Source organism: Ruditapes philippinarum, unplaced genomic scaffold, assembly GCF_026571515.1.
Source record: "Ruditapes philippinarum isolate M1 unplaced genomic scaffold, ASM2657151v2 ctg978_1_1_1_1, whole genome shotgun sequence".
Lineage (NCBI taxonomy): Eukaryota > Metazoa > Mollusca > Bivalvia > Venerida > Veneridae > Ruditapes > Ruditapes philippinarum.
In genome coordinates, this window is record NW_026864178.1 from 92,835 (window position 1) to 109,787 (window position 16,953).

The 16,953-nt window shown below is 31.8% G+C and overlaps 1 protein-coding gene across 7 annotated transcripts in view; it reads right to left on the reverse strand.

Moving 5' to 3' along the window:
* Positions 1-16,953, reverse strand: part of LOC132724716 (uncharacterized) — a 40,611-nt gene that overhangs the window by 19,120 nt on the left and 4,538 nt on the right. For 4 of the 7 annotated variants that reach the window (XM_060709653.1, XM_060709652.1, XM_060709655.1 and 1 more), the window contains exons 2-8: positions 16,189-16,420; positions 13,290-14,627; positions 10,921-11,060; positions 8,434-8,481; positions 3,109-3,243; positions 2,125-2,248; positions 257-333 (exon numbers count right to left, since the gene is read on the reverse strand). In XM_060709653.1, the coding sequence (XP_060565636.1) occupies positions 257-333; positions 2,125-2,248; positions 3,109-3,243; positions 8,434-8,481; positions 10,921-11,060; positions 13,290-14,627; positions 16,189-16,336 (2,010 nt within the window). In that variant the 5' untranslated portion in view covers positions 16,337-16,420. Of the gene's footprint in view, positions 1-256; positions 334-2,124; positions 2,249-3,108; positions 3,244-8,433; positions 8,482-10,920; positions 11,061-13,289; positions 14,628-15,008; positions 15,269-16,188; positions 16,421-16,953 lie in introns of those variants that run through there. The other 3 variants (XM_060709657.1, XM_060709656.1, XM_060709654.1) reach the window with 3 other exon arrangements.

A 16,953-nucleotide genomic window follows, 5' to 3' on the forward strand; every position in this document is an offset into this window, starting at 1 on the left:
TTACCTGGCTACGTACTGGTGGCATGGCCGAGTCAGTATCATCAATAATGATTCAGCGTTCATCTCCATGCCATTTTTTACTATTGTATTAATACAATGACAGCAATTCCAATTTTTATGATAAAATACTTTATTACAGTTATTAGGACTCACTTGGGTTGAGGTATTATTAAAGTTAAATATTATTTGTATTTCTTCAATATTAGCATAATTTTGTGTCAATATATACAATGTAATATGATAAAGCTATACTTACAGTTTTGATTCGAATACTACGGGAATATTCTACCCTCTTCCTAATCTCCCTTTCATCAACTTTGCTGTCAGAATCATCTGTAATTACATTAATAAATTTCATTAAGTTAACAGTGAAAAATAACCAATATTCACCGAGTATCACCCATTACCAATTCAATACATTCTGCATTATTTATTGAACATCACTCCTTACCAGTGAGATATTTTCTATATCATTCACTGAATATCACTTATTGCCAGTGAGATATATTCTATACTATTCATTCTCCCTTTTTTAAAAGTTAATAACAGTGGCCAAGGGTCTCAACTATTCTCAACACATGTCTGCTTGTTAATAAAACAAGAGTTTAGGGTCTGACCATTGACCTACAGTTATGATAATAAAGAAATAAGTCAAGCAAAGAGTATCTTCAGTGGGTATTGAGATATAAAGTTCCACATTAAACACCACAGGTAGAAGGACAGAACGATTATTCTTTAACAAAATGACATCTCAAACAAAGGCATAAGCAATTTATATCATTTTACCAGCACAAAGAGGGAAGATGATGTTTCATTTCCGTCTTTTTGAAGAATAAAATTTTTCTTTATCCTCTTAACATTATGTTTTCACGTACACTCAAGCAATTAAGTGATATAATATTATAACTGCACACTATACATGTGCATGTTATAATACTGATACTTGTGTTGCAATGATAAAGTTGGGAAGAAATATTGGTGTGGTATTACCATAACAAGTTTATGGACAGAAACCACTTAAGGTAAAGATGACCACTTTCAGTGACCTCCTTGTAATAAACCACATCAATATATACACAGTCATGACATCTAACTTCTTATATATCTATACACAATCAATATCACTTCAAACGTTCACTTTTAACAACTATTATTATTAACATTTGAACCATATTTATAAAGTACTTAAACCCTAAGTAGCTAAATTTGTATAATTCACTTGCTCTGCTTTCCTTTATTAAATAATGTAAATATCATGAAGAAAATTTGGAAGTTTGTTAGCTAGCCGAACCTGCACAGGTGTGTAAGCTGGCCTGGCTCTATACTTGTAGCTCAAGTTTTGCAATTGTTATGTTTAAACACCCATAATTATCTAGAAAAATAGTCATGGTTTGCCATTATCCAGGTCAAATAAGCATTTTTCTTTCCTTTTACAAATTATCTTGTCAATTCACCCCTAATCAATTAATGATGTTTGCCTGTGTTTGTTTTAATGCTGATTTAACATATTCTTTTGGTCATATCTGGGGGCACTCAGTCCACCTAACCAGCATTCCTGGGATAAATTACCCAGTAATTACCAATTTGATCTGCACGTGAATTGACTTCCAATTCCACATGAGAGTTGAGAGACAAATGACCTAAGACTCTATTAGTAAGAAACTTATGATACAGAAAAAAAAAAAAAAAAAAAAAAAAAAAAAAAAAAAAAAAAAAAAAAAAAAAAAAAAAAAAAAAAAAAAAAAAAAAAAAAAAAAAAAAAAAAAAAAAAAAAAAAAAAAAAATGGACAAAATTGTCCAAATCTAACAGAGTTATTAAAAAAGTATCGTGATTTGAAATTTGTACTTGACTGGGGTAGATTTCATTAGTTCAGGATCTCACAATGTGCAAAAGCATCAAGTTCAATCTATTCTAAGAAAATTTATGATAGCCAAATACAAGTACTAGATCAAGGTACAGTGTTGTCTTATAATGACACATGATGACATGTGGGACCATCATCTCACATCTACAGCTTTAAGTTTTGAAATCTGTTAACAAACAACCTTACATACCGGTATAAAAGTACTCATAAAAGTGTCTTTTATAATACAAGTAGCAACATAATAACAAAGAATACATACTAGAAAGTTTTTCAGCTAATTCATCATCTTCATCTTCACTGTCTTCTAAATTGTTGTTAATGTTGTTTTTCTGTCTCAATGAACTTTGTAATACTTCAAATGCTTGGTTTACTTTGTTACGAATCTATGGAGAAAAAGCCAGTTAACATAAAAATAAACCCTTGAAACAAATATAGCTTTAAAATATAATTTTCTGTGTTGAATAGATTTCTTAAATGATATAAAGCTTTATCTTATGAAATATTTTTATCTTTATAAATGTAATCATTATTAAAGAAACCTAAAACCTTATCCTGTGTTGATTGTTTTTATCTTTATAAACAGTAAAACTAGGTGCTCTCATGATATTATAGTAAATTCTCAAAAGAGCAGTGATTTTTCTCACTTAATTGGGAAGAGGCCTTAGCCTCTTGATTTTGGGAAAAATTATGTCTCTTTTATTCAAAACATATGAATATTGTACAGTCATAAACAGAAGAAAATGGTTCAGGAACAAAATATTATGCTACTATTTCGTATAGGATTTCAACCATGTAGCATCCTACATGTGTTATTCACTCTTAGGAAAATATACAAACATACTTCTTTCATACAAGTATTTTAGAAGTATTCTTTTTCAAAACCAAAAAATACATTTGCAGCAGATATTTAGCTTTAAACACTTTAATATAGGACTGTAAAGGCATAGAAAATTAAGATACCTATAATTTACATGAGATGTGTTTAAAATAAAAGCTTAAAAAAACACCAAAAATTAAGATAAAAATATGTTTTATTAACCACTTGCTACATTTTCACAAAGAAAAGAAAGAAGTTTTCTCACTGAAAGTGGATTAAAAATTTTACAATAATTCATTAGTCTCCTTCAAAATAATTGTTTTTTTTAATGTTTTTTCTTTTCCTTTTCTTTTTATACATGATGGTTTAAACAATGTTCAATTTTATGTTCTTGTTAAACAAGTTATAAAACAAAAAGATACATACTGCATCTACTTTACGTTTTTGACTGCCCCGATCTGAGGTCGAGGATTTCTCAGGGGCTGGTTTGTCTTGTTCGCTGAACAAATTCTTAAACCGACGGAATTTTGACTTTACTCGATCACCTATTGCTTTCACAGGCTGAAAAAACAACAACAGCACAATATTCAAACAATAGAACTTAGCTATTCTTGTATAAAAATTGCTATTTTTTGTTTTAAATATTTAATAAGTAATAAACTTATATTGCCTAGGACAATTTAATTGGTCATTTCCTGTAACTGTAATTAAAGAAAAGTAATTGTAAATAAAATGAATCACTACATATGTTTCAATTATTTTCATATAGAGAAACTCCAAACAATACCATTGTTAAAACAATCAATCTATCCAAATAGTTTTATCAGCATAGTTCAGATACAATGCAAAGTATTGTGTGATTTTATTAACTTGTCAATTAAATGCATACTAATTATATGGTCAATACACACACTGTATTATTCTTTGATAGATATTTGGTAAATTCCGTAATATGAACACTATAAGATATGATTTAGTTTAATTTGTGTCACTCACATAATTATACTTAGCTTTATAGCACAATAGTAAATTGGATCGAATATTTAGATAAATGCTATAATGTATTCATAATTGACAGGTCAATAAAATCAGACTATAACAATAAAATAAGAAAGCTTAAGATTGTCCCTGTCACGATGATTATTCTGCTTGTTAGAATATTTAATATCAAATTTAGTCACAACATGAGGATGTTCAAATGTTTTATAATCCTTTGCTCAGATAATCCATTTGAATCACTGGTATAGATCAAGGTTGGTGAAAACACATCACAATTTCTATATATGAAAAAAAAAAGCTTAATAAATTAAGCCTACCATAACGTAAGATGAGCAGTTTCAAGTATTTCCTCTCAATCTAGTATTTTAGAAATATGTTACAACCAAAATGGGGGTTTTCCCTTACTCATTACTTGAATTGTTGAATTTATAAGTTCTAAGTATTCATGTGTTTCTTAGAAATCTTAATTGTTTCATGTAAATAATTATACATGTAATTTTCATATTGTAATATGATGTTATATCCTAGTACATTATTACATATAGATACTGGCATGTTATAACAAATAATACAAATAAAAGAATACAAAAATCTACTTTTAACAAGAGTGATCAGTGATCACATGTGTTGCCTGATGATAGCCAATTAAGCATTCACTAATTTTGGTTAATCTATGTCACAGGTTAACACATAAAGTGCTGCAGTTAAACATGTATATTCAGTGTTACTTTTATTTCAGGATATATTGTTATAATTATTTTACAGGTACATGAAGTATACAAGTCACCCTCTTCACTGAAAGAAATTGTGTTAACAATACATTTAACATGTAACTTAATGTTGAACATAAAGACATTAAGAGTACACCAATTTTGTTCCATTTTTCAAGTTTCAAGTGGTCAGTTTGATTTTATGATAAAATAAGATCCTTTTTTTTTGAGATCTGTTGGATCTGAATTGCTGATGCGATCTGGAAATTTCACCTGTTTTTTTATTTTATTTTGACTGGGTATAAAGTGATATGGGCATTGACCATGTGGAGGTGATAGTAAGATACCTCTCAAGTTTTACTGGTGAAAGAAGACCTAAGGTGACCCCTCTTTGCATTATTTCAAGTACAATTCAGCAATTCTAGTAGAACCTCTGACCTAGCTTGAAAGAATCCTTACAAAGAAAACAAGAGCACCGCTAGGCGGAGCATTATATGCCCGAAAGTGTTTTGTTTTGTCTTTGTAAGGATGAAGCATTTGTCATTTGTAAGACATTACATAAATTAAATAAAGTATTACCTCCTTCAAATAGCAATCCTCCTATAAAGATTGAATATTGTGGGCCAAATGGAATTTAAGTTATGCTCTGGACACTGTTTTCAGTTTTGAGGTAATAGTGACCTTGACCTTTGACCTTGTGACCCCAAAATCAATAGGGGTATTCTACCCAATATGGACAATCATCCTATGAAGTTTGAATATTGTGGGCCAAATAGACCTTAAGTTATGCTCTGGACACTGTTTTCAGTTTTGAGGTAATAGTGACCTTGACCTTTGACCTTGTGACCCCAAAATCAATAGGGGTATTCTACCCAATATGGACAATTATCCAATGAAGTTTGAATATTGTGGGCCAAGTAGACCTTAAGTTATGCTCCGGAAACTGTTTTCAGTTTTAAAGTAATAGTGACCTTGGCCTTTGACCTTGTGACCCCAAAATCAATAGGGGTCTTCTACCCAATATGGACAATCATCCTTTGAAGTTTGAATATTGTGGGCCAAATGGAACTTAAGTTATGTTCCGGAAACTGTTTTCAAGTTGTCATTCAAGTCAGAAAAGCCTGTTTACAAACACACAACATGAACTCATAACATAATAATTTAGAAGCAGAGTATTTGTTGAAAAAAAAGACATTCTTTAAATAACATTTAGTTGATGCACTGGACACATTTCAAAATAGGTACCAAAAGAGAATCAGTTTTATAATAATAAAAATGTTACAGGAGCATTTTCATGATACCCCACCAAGACAGCATGTCTAGACATGATTTTACAGAACTCACTTGTTTAAAAATTTAAAATTTATGTGTGTGTGTGTGTGTGTGTGTGTGTGTGTGTGTGTACATGTATGGTACATCATTCTAGACCAATGTTTAAATATTTATGAGGTTGTTTAGGTTTAAAAGATTTCTTATATAAATCTTAACTTCCTTGTATATATATTATACATTCATTAAATAAACTTATATCTCACAAATCACACTCCAGTATTTTTTCAGGAAGTTATCAGTATAAGTTTATTATTGTTATATATAAATTTTATATAATTAAAGAATGATATACTTTGCTCATTCTTGAGTAAGATATTTTAATCACAGAAATTTATTGAAATCTATGAAATTCTTATTAATTTTGTCTAATTTGAATAAAAGCATGCATAATTTATGCATGAGAAGCTGGATTCCCTTTTACAGAACAAGTGAAGTTGGTCTTTTCTTAAAAAAAACTGGCAGTTTTTTTAAATGACACTGTATATTCATATTGTGACCATCTGTAGTGTTGAGGATTTTAAACATAAAATATCTATTTTGTGTTAAGTCCAAACATGTTAATTTTATAAACCGGTATACAAAAAGACTGTGTAGCAATTATCAATATTTTCTAATGTGAAATTTGAGCAAAGTATATCTTTAACGTTTTGTTTTATAATAAAATTTCCGTGATGTGTATTTCTATATTCTATTTCTGCCATACTTTGTTAGTATTATATATCTGTGTTACTTTTTGAATTTGCAAGTTATAGGGGGTGAATTCTGATGACAACAAGCAATTATCATAGTATTGCAAGCAATCCATAAGTCCCCTACCGGTAAGAGCCCAAGCAACATTCTGAAGGGCCATTGGCAATTCACTTAGGTTCCTATTTTAAGTAAATTTGTTGAAAAAGTTCTTTAAAAGTGATCACAGGAAATAGTTTTTATGTAAAGACAGACGGACTGAAAGACACTCTAAAGTTATTTTTTAAACATCCCTGTTATCAAAATATAACATTTTTAAAATCCTATCATAATTGAAGAAGTTGGAGTAAAAATTACCAATTTCTCAAAAAAAAAAGTCTAAGTTCAAAAGGGGCATAATTCTGGAAATAGTCTTGCTAGAGTATTGAACACTCACAAATGTTGAGTGACAATAAGAAACATTTATATGAAGTTTGAAGTAGATACATTCAGAAAAAGAAGTTATTAAAAAAACGATGTTTTTTTCATGAAAATTTCAAGTTCAAGGGAGGTAATTCTAATAAATTTTGTGATAGAGTTGTAAACCTTGTCACATATGATGTGGTTGATGACAAGCAACTTATATTTAAAGTTTGAAGAAAATACCTTAAGAAATAAAGAACTTATAGTGAAAAAACTTAAAAACTAGAATCAGAAATCTTGAAATTCAGTCTATTTGTTGCCATAGCAACCAGAATTTTCAACATAGGAAGATAAGAAAAGGATGTGAATAATTTCCATACTGCCATCTACCCATATGTCAAGTTTCATAAACATATTTTCAGTACTTTTTGTGTTATCACTGGATCCAGGTTATGTGTAAAATTTGCCATATTTTCAGTCTATTTGTTGTCATAGCAACCAGAATTTTCAACATAGGAAGAAAAGAAAAAGACGTGCATAATCTCCATACTGCCATCTATCCATATATCAAGTTTCATAAAAATATTTTCAGTACTTTTTGCATTATCGCGGGATCCAGTTTATGTGTAAAATTTGTCATATTTTCAGTCTATTTGTTGCCATAGCAACCAGAATTTTCAACATAGGAAGAAAAGAAAAAGACGTGCATAATCTCCATACTGCCATCTATCCATATATCAAGTTTCATTAAAATATTTTCAGTACTTTTTGCGTTATCGCGGGATCCAGTTTTGTGGACGGACGGACTGACGGACGGACAGACGGACGGCCGGACTGACGGACGGACAGGCGGACAGACGGACGGAGGGTAAACCTAAAGTCCCCTCCGGTAAACCGGTAGGGGACTAATAAAGTATAAATTCCATCTTAAATTTTACAAAGACATTTGAAAGTTACATTTATAACTATGACATTAATTAAATATCTATATATCCCTTAAACTCCAACACTTTTATATTTTATCTGATTACCATACTCTATCTTTAATTCTTACCTGGATTCATGTAAATACAGGTTTGATATACATGTATTAAAGAATATAGGCATAGATAATTAAGCTACAATCCATGCATGGATCCAGCAAATGCTCGAGCTTACAATGCCACAGGAAAAGGTGAACTGTGCTAAATCCTTTAACCTGATATGCAATTATTTTTCATCTATTCAAAAATTCATTCATTCTATTGATGTTATCTTATTACAAGAATCTTATTACAAGATCATGTCAGTTCACCATACACTAAACTCACTCAATTTCTAAAAAGGATTTTCCTTTGAATTTCGAACCAATCCATTAAAAGTTAAAAGAATTTCAATATGAAAGTACATTGTACAAAATTTGAGTTACTTATAGTATTGGGCATTGTCAGACTGTATGTACAGGCTGACCTGGCTCTATACTAGTACTACTAGAGGTAAAGGGTTTATCACTTTTTGATTCCAGCAGGTTAAAGAATAGAACAAACAGTAAGATATTCTACTTTAATTTGCACCTGTCTCTCTAGACCCATGCATGTATTTCTGTAAACAACCACCAAACAATAAAACAAAATATAATTACTCTCAGATCATTATCAGAAAAAGAGCCTTCAACATCTAATAAATGCCACTACAAATAATAATGATAAATTAAATTAAAAATATGTTAGAGTTCTTTTCAAGAAAGCAGTACCACTCAATCACTTAAACAAAACAATGTAATCTTAAACTTTTCATTAAAAAATAAATAAAACATGTCAATTTCAAGCTTAGTTTTTATAAATTTTACTCTCTAATTAAAGTTATATATCAGTTATTTATCAACTTCTTAAGAAACTGAAAAAAACCCACAAAAAACAAACAAACAAAAAACCCAAAACAAACAAGTATCAAGATGACAAACAAGAGCTGTCGGTAGGACAGCAACGCTCGACTATTCTAGTGCTTGATAGTAAAAAATAATGCTTGATAGAGTTACCTACTCCTGTTTACAGGTTGGTGACATGATGGTGAACAAGTATGCAAAGTTTCAAAGCCATATGTCAATGGACTTTGAAAATATTTGAGGTATTACAAAAAACTTTAACGTAAATTCTAAGTCGAAAAAGGGGCATAATTCTGTCAAAATGCTTAATACAGTTACCTCCTCCTGTCTACAGGTTGGTGTCATGATGGTGAACAAGTGTGCAAAGTTTCAAAGCCATATGTCAATGGACTTTGAAAATATTTGAACTATTACAAAAACTTTAACGTAAATTCTAAGTCGAAAAAGGGGCATAATTCTGTCAAAATGCTTGATACAGTTACTTCCTCCTGTCTACAGGTGGGGGTCATGATGGTGAACAAGTGTGCAAAGTTTCAAAGCCATATGTCAATGGACTTTGAAAATATTTGAACTATTACAAAAACTTTAACGTAAATTCTAAGTCGAAAAAGGGGCATAATTCTGTCAAAATGCTTGATACAGTTACCTCCTCCTGGCTACAGGTGGGGGTCATGATGGTGAACAAGTGTGCAAAGTTTCAAAGCAATATGTCAATGGACTTTGAAAATATTTGAACTATTACAAAAACTTTAACGTAAATTCTAAGTCGAAAAAGGGGCATAATTCTGTCAAAATGCTTGATACAGTTACCTCCTCCTGTCTACAGGTGGGGGTCATGATGGTGAACAAGTGTGCAAAGTTTCAAAGCCATATGTCAATGGACTTTGAAAATATTTGAACTATTACAAAAACTTTAACATAAATTCTAAGTTGAAAAAGGGGCATAATTCTGTCAAAATGCTTGATAGAGTTACCTCCTCCTGTCTACAAGTTGGGGTCATGATGGTGAACAAGTGTGCAAAGTCTCAAAGCTATATGTCAATGGACTTTGAAAATATTTGAACTATTACAAAAACTTTAACATAAATTCTAAGTCGAAAAAGGGGCATAATTCTGTCAAAATGCTTGATACAGTTACCTCCTCCTGTCTACAGGTGGGGGTCATGATGGTGAACAAGTGTGCAAAGTTTCAAAGCCATATGCCAATTGACTTTGAAAATATTTGAGGTGGTACGCAAACTTTTACTTAAATTATAACTCCTTAAAGGGACATTATTCTGTCTAAATGCTTGATACAGTTACCTCCTTCTGTCTATAGATTGAGGCCATGATGGTGAACAATTGTGCAAAGTTTCAAAGCCAAATGTTCATGGACTTTGAAAATATGTGAGGGATTACAAAAACTTTAACGTAAATTCTAAGTTGAAAAAGGGGCAAGATACTGTCATAATGTTTGATAGAGTAACCTCCTGTCTATAGGTTGGGATCATAATGGTGAACAAGTGTGCAAAGTTTCAAAGCCATATGTCTATGGACTATAAGTACTCCTCCTGTAAGTGGGTCATGATGTGAACAAGTGTGCAAACTCAAATTTGAAAATATTTGAAAAATAAATTCTTGAACCTCCTCTGTCTCATTGAACAAGTGTGCAAAGTTTCAAAGCCATAAACTTTGAACATTACAAAAACTTTAACAGTTAAATTCTAAGTTGAAAAAGGGGCATAATTCTGTCAAAATGCTTGATAGAGTTACCTCCTCCTGTCTACAGGTTGGGGTCATGATGGTGAACAAGTGTGCAAAGTTTCAAAGCCATATGTCTATGGACTTTGAAAATATTTGAACTATTACAAAAACTTTAACATAAGTGGTTACGCCGACGCCGACGCTCGGGTGACTACAGTAGCTCTACTTATTCTTATCGAATAGTCGAGCTAAAAAGTATCGCTTAAAATGAATGATATCAATGAATGATATTCCAGTACTTATTCTTATCAATAAAACTATCTTATAATAGGATTAAACTTAAAACTCACAAAGCTGGTAGGATGACATAACTAATAATTATCACCTTTAATTATAATTTTATACAACAAGTGTATATACAAAATCATTCAGTTGACATAAATTTTCTAACAAAATTGATCATGTGAGTCAGTGATACTCATAAATATAAATAATTATATAGATAAATATATAAATACAGTCCTGAATGTTTAGAGAATGTTTGTGAATGTGTGTACAAACCTCATTTGTGTCATCTGTAGAATTATTCCTCCGTATGAGGCGATGTGGAACGGCATAACCTTCTGTATCAACATATATATCGTACTCTTTCTTATTGCTGCCTATACCTAGTTGATCTGGGTCCACATAAATTACGTTCCCTGGTAAAACAATCATACATAATTATAACAATTATATGAGCTGTGCTGTGACAAAACCAAACTATTGTGTTTGCGACCAGCATGGATCCAGACCAGCCTGCGCATCCGCACAGTCTGGTCACAATCCATGCTGTTCACTTACAAACCCAATAACAAGTAGAGAAACTGATAGCGAACAACATAGATCCTGTTTACAAAATTTCTATATGGTATATAGTGAAAAAATCAACAAAGGGCCATAATTCTGTTAAATTTGGTCGCAGCAAAAATTCCTTCCTTTACTACCATCTACACATTAAGGTTGTTCATCCCTGGAAGTTTAAACAAAATCTGCCATCCGGTTTAAGAGGAGTTGCTTTCACAAAATTTCTACATAGTATATAGTGAAAAAATCAACAAAGGGCCATAATTCTGTTAAATTTGGTCGCAGCAAAAATTCCTTCCTTTACTACCAGCTACACATTAAGGTTGTTCATCCCTGGAAGTTTAAGCAAAATCTGCCATCCGGTTTAAGAGGAGTTGCGTTCACAAAATTTCGGGACGTACGGACCGACAGACCCACGAACAGACGTTGTCACAGGACAGTAATTATGTGGCTACTCTATTGTTCTCTCTTTTGTTCTTTTTAGCCACACAAAAGAAAAAAGCCACATAAAAGCATTACGGAATGAATGACATCAAAGAGAAAGAACAGTTACCTATTGTCCCTCTAGCCACATAATTACTCTCCTGTGAGTGAGGAAAGACGGACAGACGGACAAGTGCAACGCTATATGCACCCACTGTGTGGGGGCATAATTATTAATTGGCTGCGACCACATACCAAAACAACTATATACATGTATATGCGTAGTGTAATAATTACTTAAGTCTGAATTACAAATTTTCTTCATTCTCGTAATGGGTTTGTCAGAAATGGAAACATAAATTGTTTATGATTATACAGTCATTTACATTTTAAATGTTCCAAGTAACTGAGTATTATGTTTGAAGAATGAATGAAATCTGTACTTATTGCCATCACTACAAATTTTGTTACCTTACAAAATAACAGTGGTAACTCCACATAAAAATCTCTCTAAGTAATGATTATCAGTTCAAATTTTAAAGCAGGACATTTCCATTATGCAATGTTAACAGATTATCAGTTTGGTTTAATGAAGTTATAGCATAAAAAATAAAATTCTTTAAAACTTTGATTCCATAATTTGTTTTGCCACTTTTGCAATGGCAGAAATGATTTAAAGGAAAAAAGTAAATTTACAAACATCTTTTTGCAATTCTCATAATTCCTTGCAATTTTAGGAAGTTACAAATTTATTTGCACTTAGAGTGAAATGAAATAATGAAACATTTCAGGCCACACAAAATTGAGATGTATTTTTATTTCGTGAAGAATTTGTTAAAAAATACAAGTGAGCCTAGACAATGTATTCATTGTTAACAATTTAACATATTACATTTTAATAAGCATGTTATGCATTGTCAAATTAAGTATTGTTTGGTTTTATTAACCTGTCAATTGCATACTGATTATACGGTCGATGCACACAGTATATTAATCTTCGGATGATGTTCGGTAAGTTCCGTGAGATGTACGCTGTACGATCAAATTTAATTTAATTTGTATATCTTAACTGAGTGTACTCAGCGTTATAGCACAATAGGGTAAATCACGAGTTTATAATCTAAGTGCCACACGTTTTTTAAGTTCGAGGCCGCGTTGGTCCATGTTTTTTTATCTTATTAATACTTTCAACATTATTGAATCTATATATGATTATTTTAAGTTGTTCGTTTTTTTTTATTATGTTTTACTTAAGTTTGTTATGTATATACTCTTTTTAAATAACATGTTTTTTTAAGAATTCATGGTTAAAATTAAAACAGATTAAAATCAATAAATGTCTTTTCAATGCCGTAAAACACACTACAAATCTGTTCCATTAAAATATACTGCAAAAATAAAGAAAGAGTACTAAAACAATGGCAACAGTAAGGATCGAACCACAGACCTCTCAATTATCAGGCATTCTCTTTACCGACTGTCCTATTGTGAATTAACGAAAACCTTCACATTAAGCTGGCGTGACTTTCAATCCATGACTAATATACTCCACATTAATTCTCGTAAACTACACGGACCAAACCGAAGTGGGATCGAATATTTAAATGAGTCCTATGACGTATTCATAATTGACAGGTCAATAAAATCAGACTATAACATACCTTTTTCATCAACAGCCTTTTGTATGCATTCAGCACTTAGACTTCTGCGTATTGGTTCAGGGTGTGAAATCCGCGGTAAGTCCCAGTGTTTTAATTGTTCATTCTTGTGTTTGTTCAGGAAAGCTTGTGCTGGTATCATCTCGTAAAATGGATTGTCATCTTTATCATTGTTATGATCCGACATTTCATCAGAGTCCGAACCTTCACTAGACCTAAAATCTACACTGTCTGTAGCTATAGAAAATGGTCGAGGCTTTGACCTTGGTGGGGGAGGTCGTGTTGGCTTTTTCTTTTTGTTTAATACTGGTACTTCAGGAAGTTCTCTTTTTGAAAAATCAACTTTTACATTCTTAGTTTGTGTCACTGATGCATTATCACAGTTTTCATTTTGTGTCTCTTCAATTTTTATCCTCCCCTCGGATGCTTGATTCTCAAGTTTCACTTTCATATAGTCATCATGTGCACCAGTGCGCTTTGGTTTTACTGGTGGAGGAGGCTGACTTACAGGTGAGTGAACAATTGATGGATTTTCATTTGATTCTTTAATTAAATGCTTTTCTTTTGACTTCTCATTCACTGATTTTTGCCTCACAGGCGGTCGAGGTGGTAAAGGTTTCCCTTGTGAGTTGAGTTTAGCATTGTCTGAATTTCCCCCACTAAAAGACCTTTCTCTTAGAGGGGGAGGTGGTTTAACGGGTTTAGATGGGGACAAGGTTCCTTGTGCAAGAGATGCATTATTATTAGTACTTCCTACACCTTCAAACATTTTAGATCTTTCAAAAACACTAACAGGTCTATGAGTTTCCTCTGTATTTGGCACATCCAAATCAGGTGTCCCGGACTTTTTTTCCCATATTTTAGAATACACATGATCATCTCTTAAATTTTTCTCTGGACTATGCTTTCTAATGGCCACTGGAGATTTCTTCTCTGGAACCCTACTTGGTGAGTTACCGAACTTTCTGGCTGGACTAGGACTTTTAATTTTTGGTTTGAGAGGTACTTTAATGTTACCCTCACTAAATTTTCTAGGAGGATTTTGTTCAAATTGGTCTCTGACCTTTGACACACTGTAGGTATCATCTTCAGGTGGACTCAGTGCTACACTGGTGGCAATTTGTCCAAACTGTTTCACCTGTATACCAGAGATACCATGGTGGTCTATGTGTTTTCTAGGCGTAGGTTTGGGATGGTAGGAGCCACTTTCAGGGTTGGATGGTGAGACATGGCGTTGTGCTCGAATAGGTGATCTGCTAGCTCTATCTCCATGCTGAGTAGGGGAAATATGCTGTCTCCATCTAGAAGATGAAGATTCATTTTGTTCCATGTCCACTGTATCTAAAAAAAATGCAAAGTATCAATATAATATTTTTACAGAATATCAGATTTTTACAGATTTCACTTTAATACATAAGAATGTCACATGCCTCTCTGTACATTATTTAAGAAACATAAAGCAGCACCAATCAACAGCAGGCTTATTAAGATGATTACCTCAAATGAAACAATGCTCAGATATGGTGGGATGTGAACCCGCAGTAAAGGGAGGACATTTATCAAAGTCAGCAACCCTGTCCATTCAGAAACAAGGGCCTTATTAAATATTTCAACTTTAAATTATCATACACAATGTACATGTGACTATCCAACTTTATAATTAGTCAAGCTTAATAATCATTCACAAACTACAAATTAGTTATCAAAGAGGAAATAAAATACCTTTACATTTTATATTGTTATCCTGGAAGAATGCAGATAAATGATTATATACTAGTCCAGTTACAAGAATATATTGTTAAACAAATATTTCATGAAATGAAATACACTATGAAATACAACAATATTTATACTGGTAAACTTCCTGATCAAGATATAAACTTTGTTTTGAGACGATTGAAAGTCTGCCACTTTAGATAATGATACACACTAACACAGTCATGTATTTGTAAACTTTTCAAGTTTAAATCTCACAAGTACTTGCACAAAAATTGTTGGTTTTTATCAAATCAACCTTAAACAGCATATGCTTTAAACAGATGTCTATTGTTTTGTTTATCTCCACATAAAAACATATATTTATATTGTATCATCAAAATTGTGTGAATTATCATTATCAGTTATAATTTTCTCATTCATTCATAGATGGTTTTTCAAGTATAATAAGGATAACGTAACAATACAAATCTTAAGTGTGTACGCATGTTCTTGAATATCATGGTATTTATTCTGTTCCTTTTTCTCATTTAGTGTCTATAAAGAATATAAAGATTAGAATTGTAAGCCTCAGTGTTTATAACCTACTACACGTATTTTTTCAATTTGTTTCAAATTTGAGGTACTTTTATTAGACACTTTATTGCCTCATTTTTTCAGTTTTTGATGAAAATTTGTAACTCATTGAGAAAAAACATTTGAAATTATTCGCAAATATTTGATCACACAAAAATTATTTCTTTTTAGGCAAACTTTCTTCTGTCATTTGAAAATTTGTTCAAGCACTGAGATCAATTTTTCTCATTGCTTGTTGGTTTAAGTTTGGTCTAAACAAATCACAAATGTTTTAATGAAACAATATATGTGTTATTTACACAATAGGTTATTCATATAACAAAACAATGTTTCATAATATGACAAAGAAATGTGTGATCAGGTCCTTTATCAAACTTAAAAAAAATGGATATTTCCAATGTAATTATATAAATAATAAAGATATTAAACAACTGAACAGAACGATTACAATAACAGGCATATTCTTAACCTATAAACTTACTTATTTAATGAGTATTAAATTCAAGAATCATATTTTCACATATATTTTCGCACGCAAAAAGTCAACTTTTTGACACAAAAATATCCACTTATACAGTATTTATTTATCTAAATCTATCTGTACATATACCTGTGTTTGTGTCATCAGGTTCTGCTTCTCCAAGTTGTTCTGATATTGTGTTGTCCTGATCACATTGTTTTTCAAACATACGTTTAATGTTTTGCATCTGACCATGTGGTAAGCTGCGTATACTACCCTTTACAAGTTGATCTTCCATTCCATATACGTATAAAATGTACAGAAAGAATCTTCCATGCTAACCATGGTTACCAACTTTACATGTAATGTGGATTAACATCTCCTAAAACATGAAAAATTAAACAAATTATAGAAATACACCATGGAACTTAAACTTTCCGTAATTTAAAAGATCTGTAAAAATCAAGAAATGAGCCACGTCACGACAAAACCAACATAGTGCGTTTGCTACCAGCATGGATCCATACCAGCCTGTGCATCCGTGCAGTCTGATCAGGATCCATGCTGTTCGCTTACTAACCCTATTACAAGTAGAGAAACTGATAGCGAACAGCATGGATCCTGATCAGACTGCGCGGATGCGCAGGCTGGTCTGGATCCATGCTAGTCGCAAACGCACTTGGTTTTGTCGTGACGTGGCTCAAATACTTATAAGTAGTTATACCAATGCCCATGATAGGATCAATTGATAATGTGTTCTGAGCAGAGATATTTTTTTAGTTTGTTTCCTATAAAAGTCAAAGTATTTCATTTAAGACAAAATGACCCCTAGCTTGACCATTTTTATCCCAATGACTGTTTTAATCATATATTTTATATTTACTTTTACGGCTTAATTCTTTATAATTATGAGGA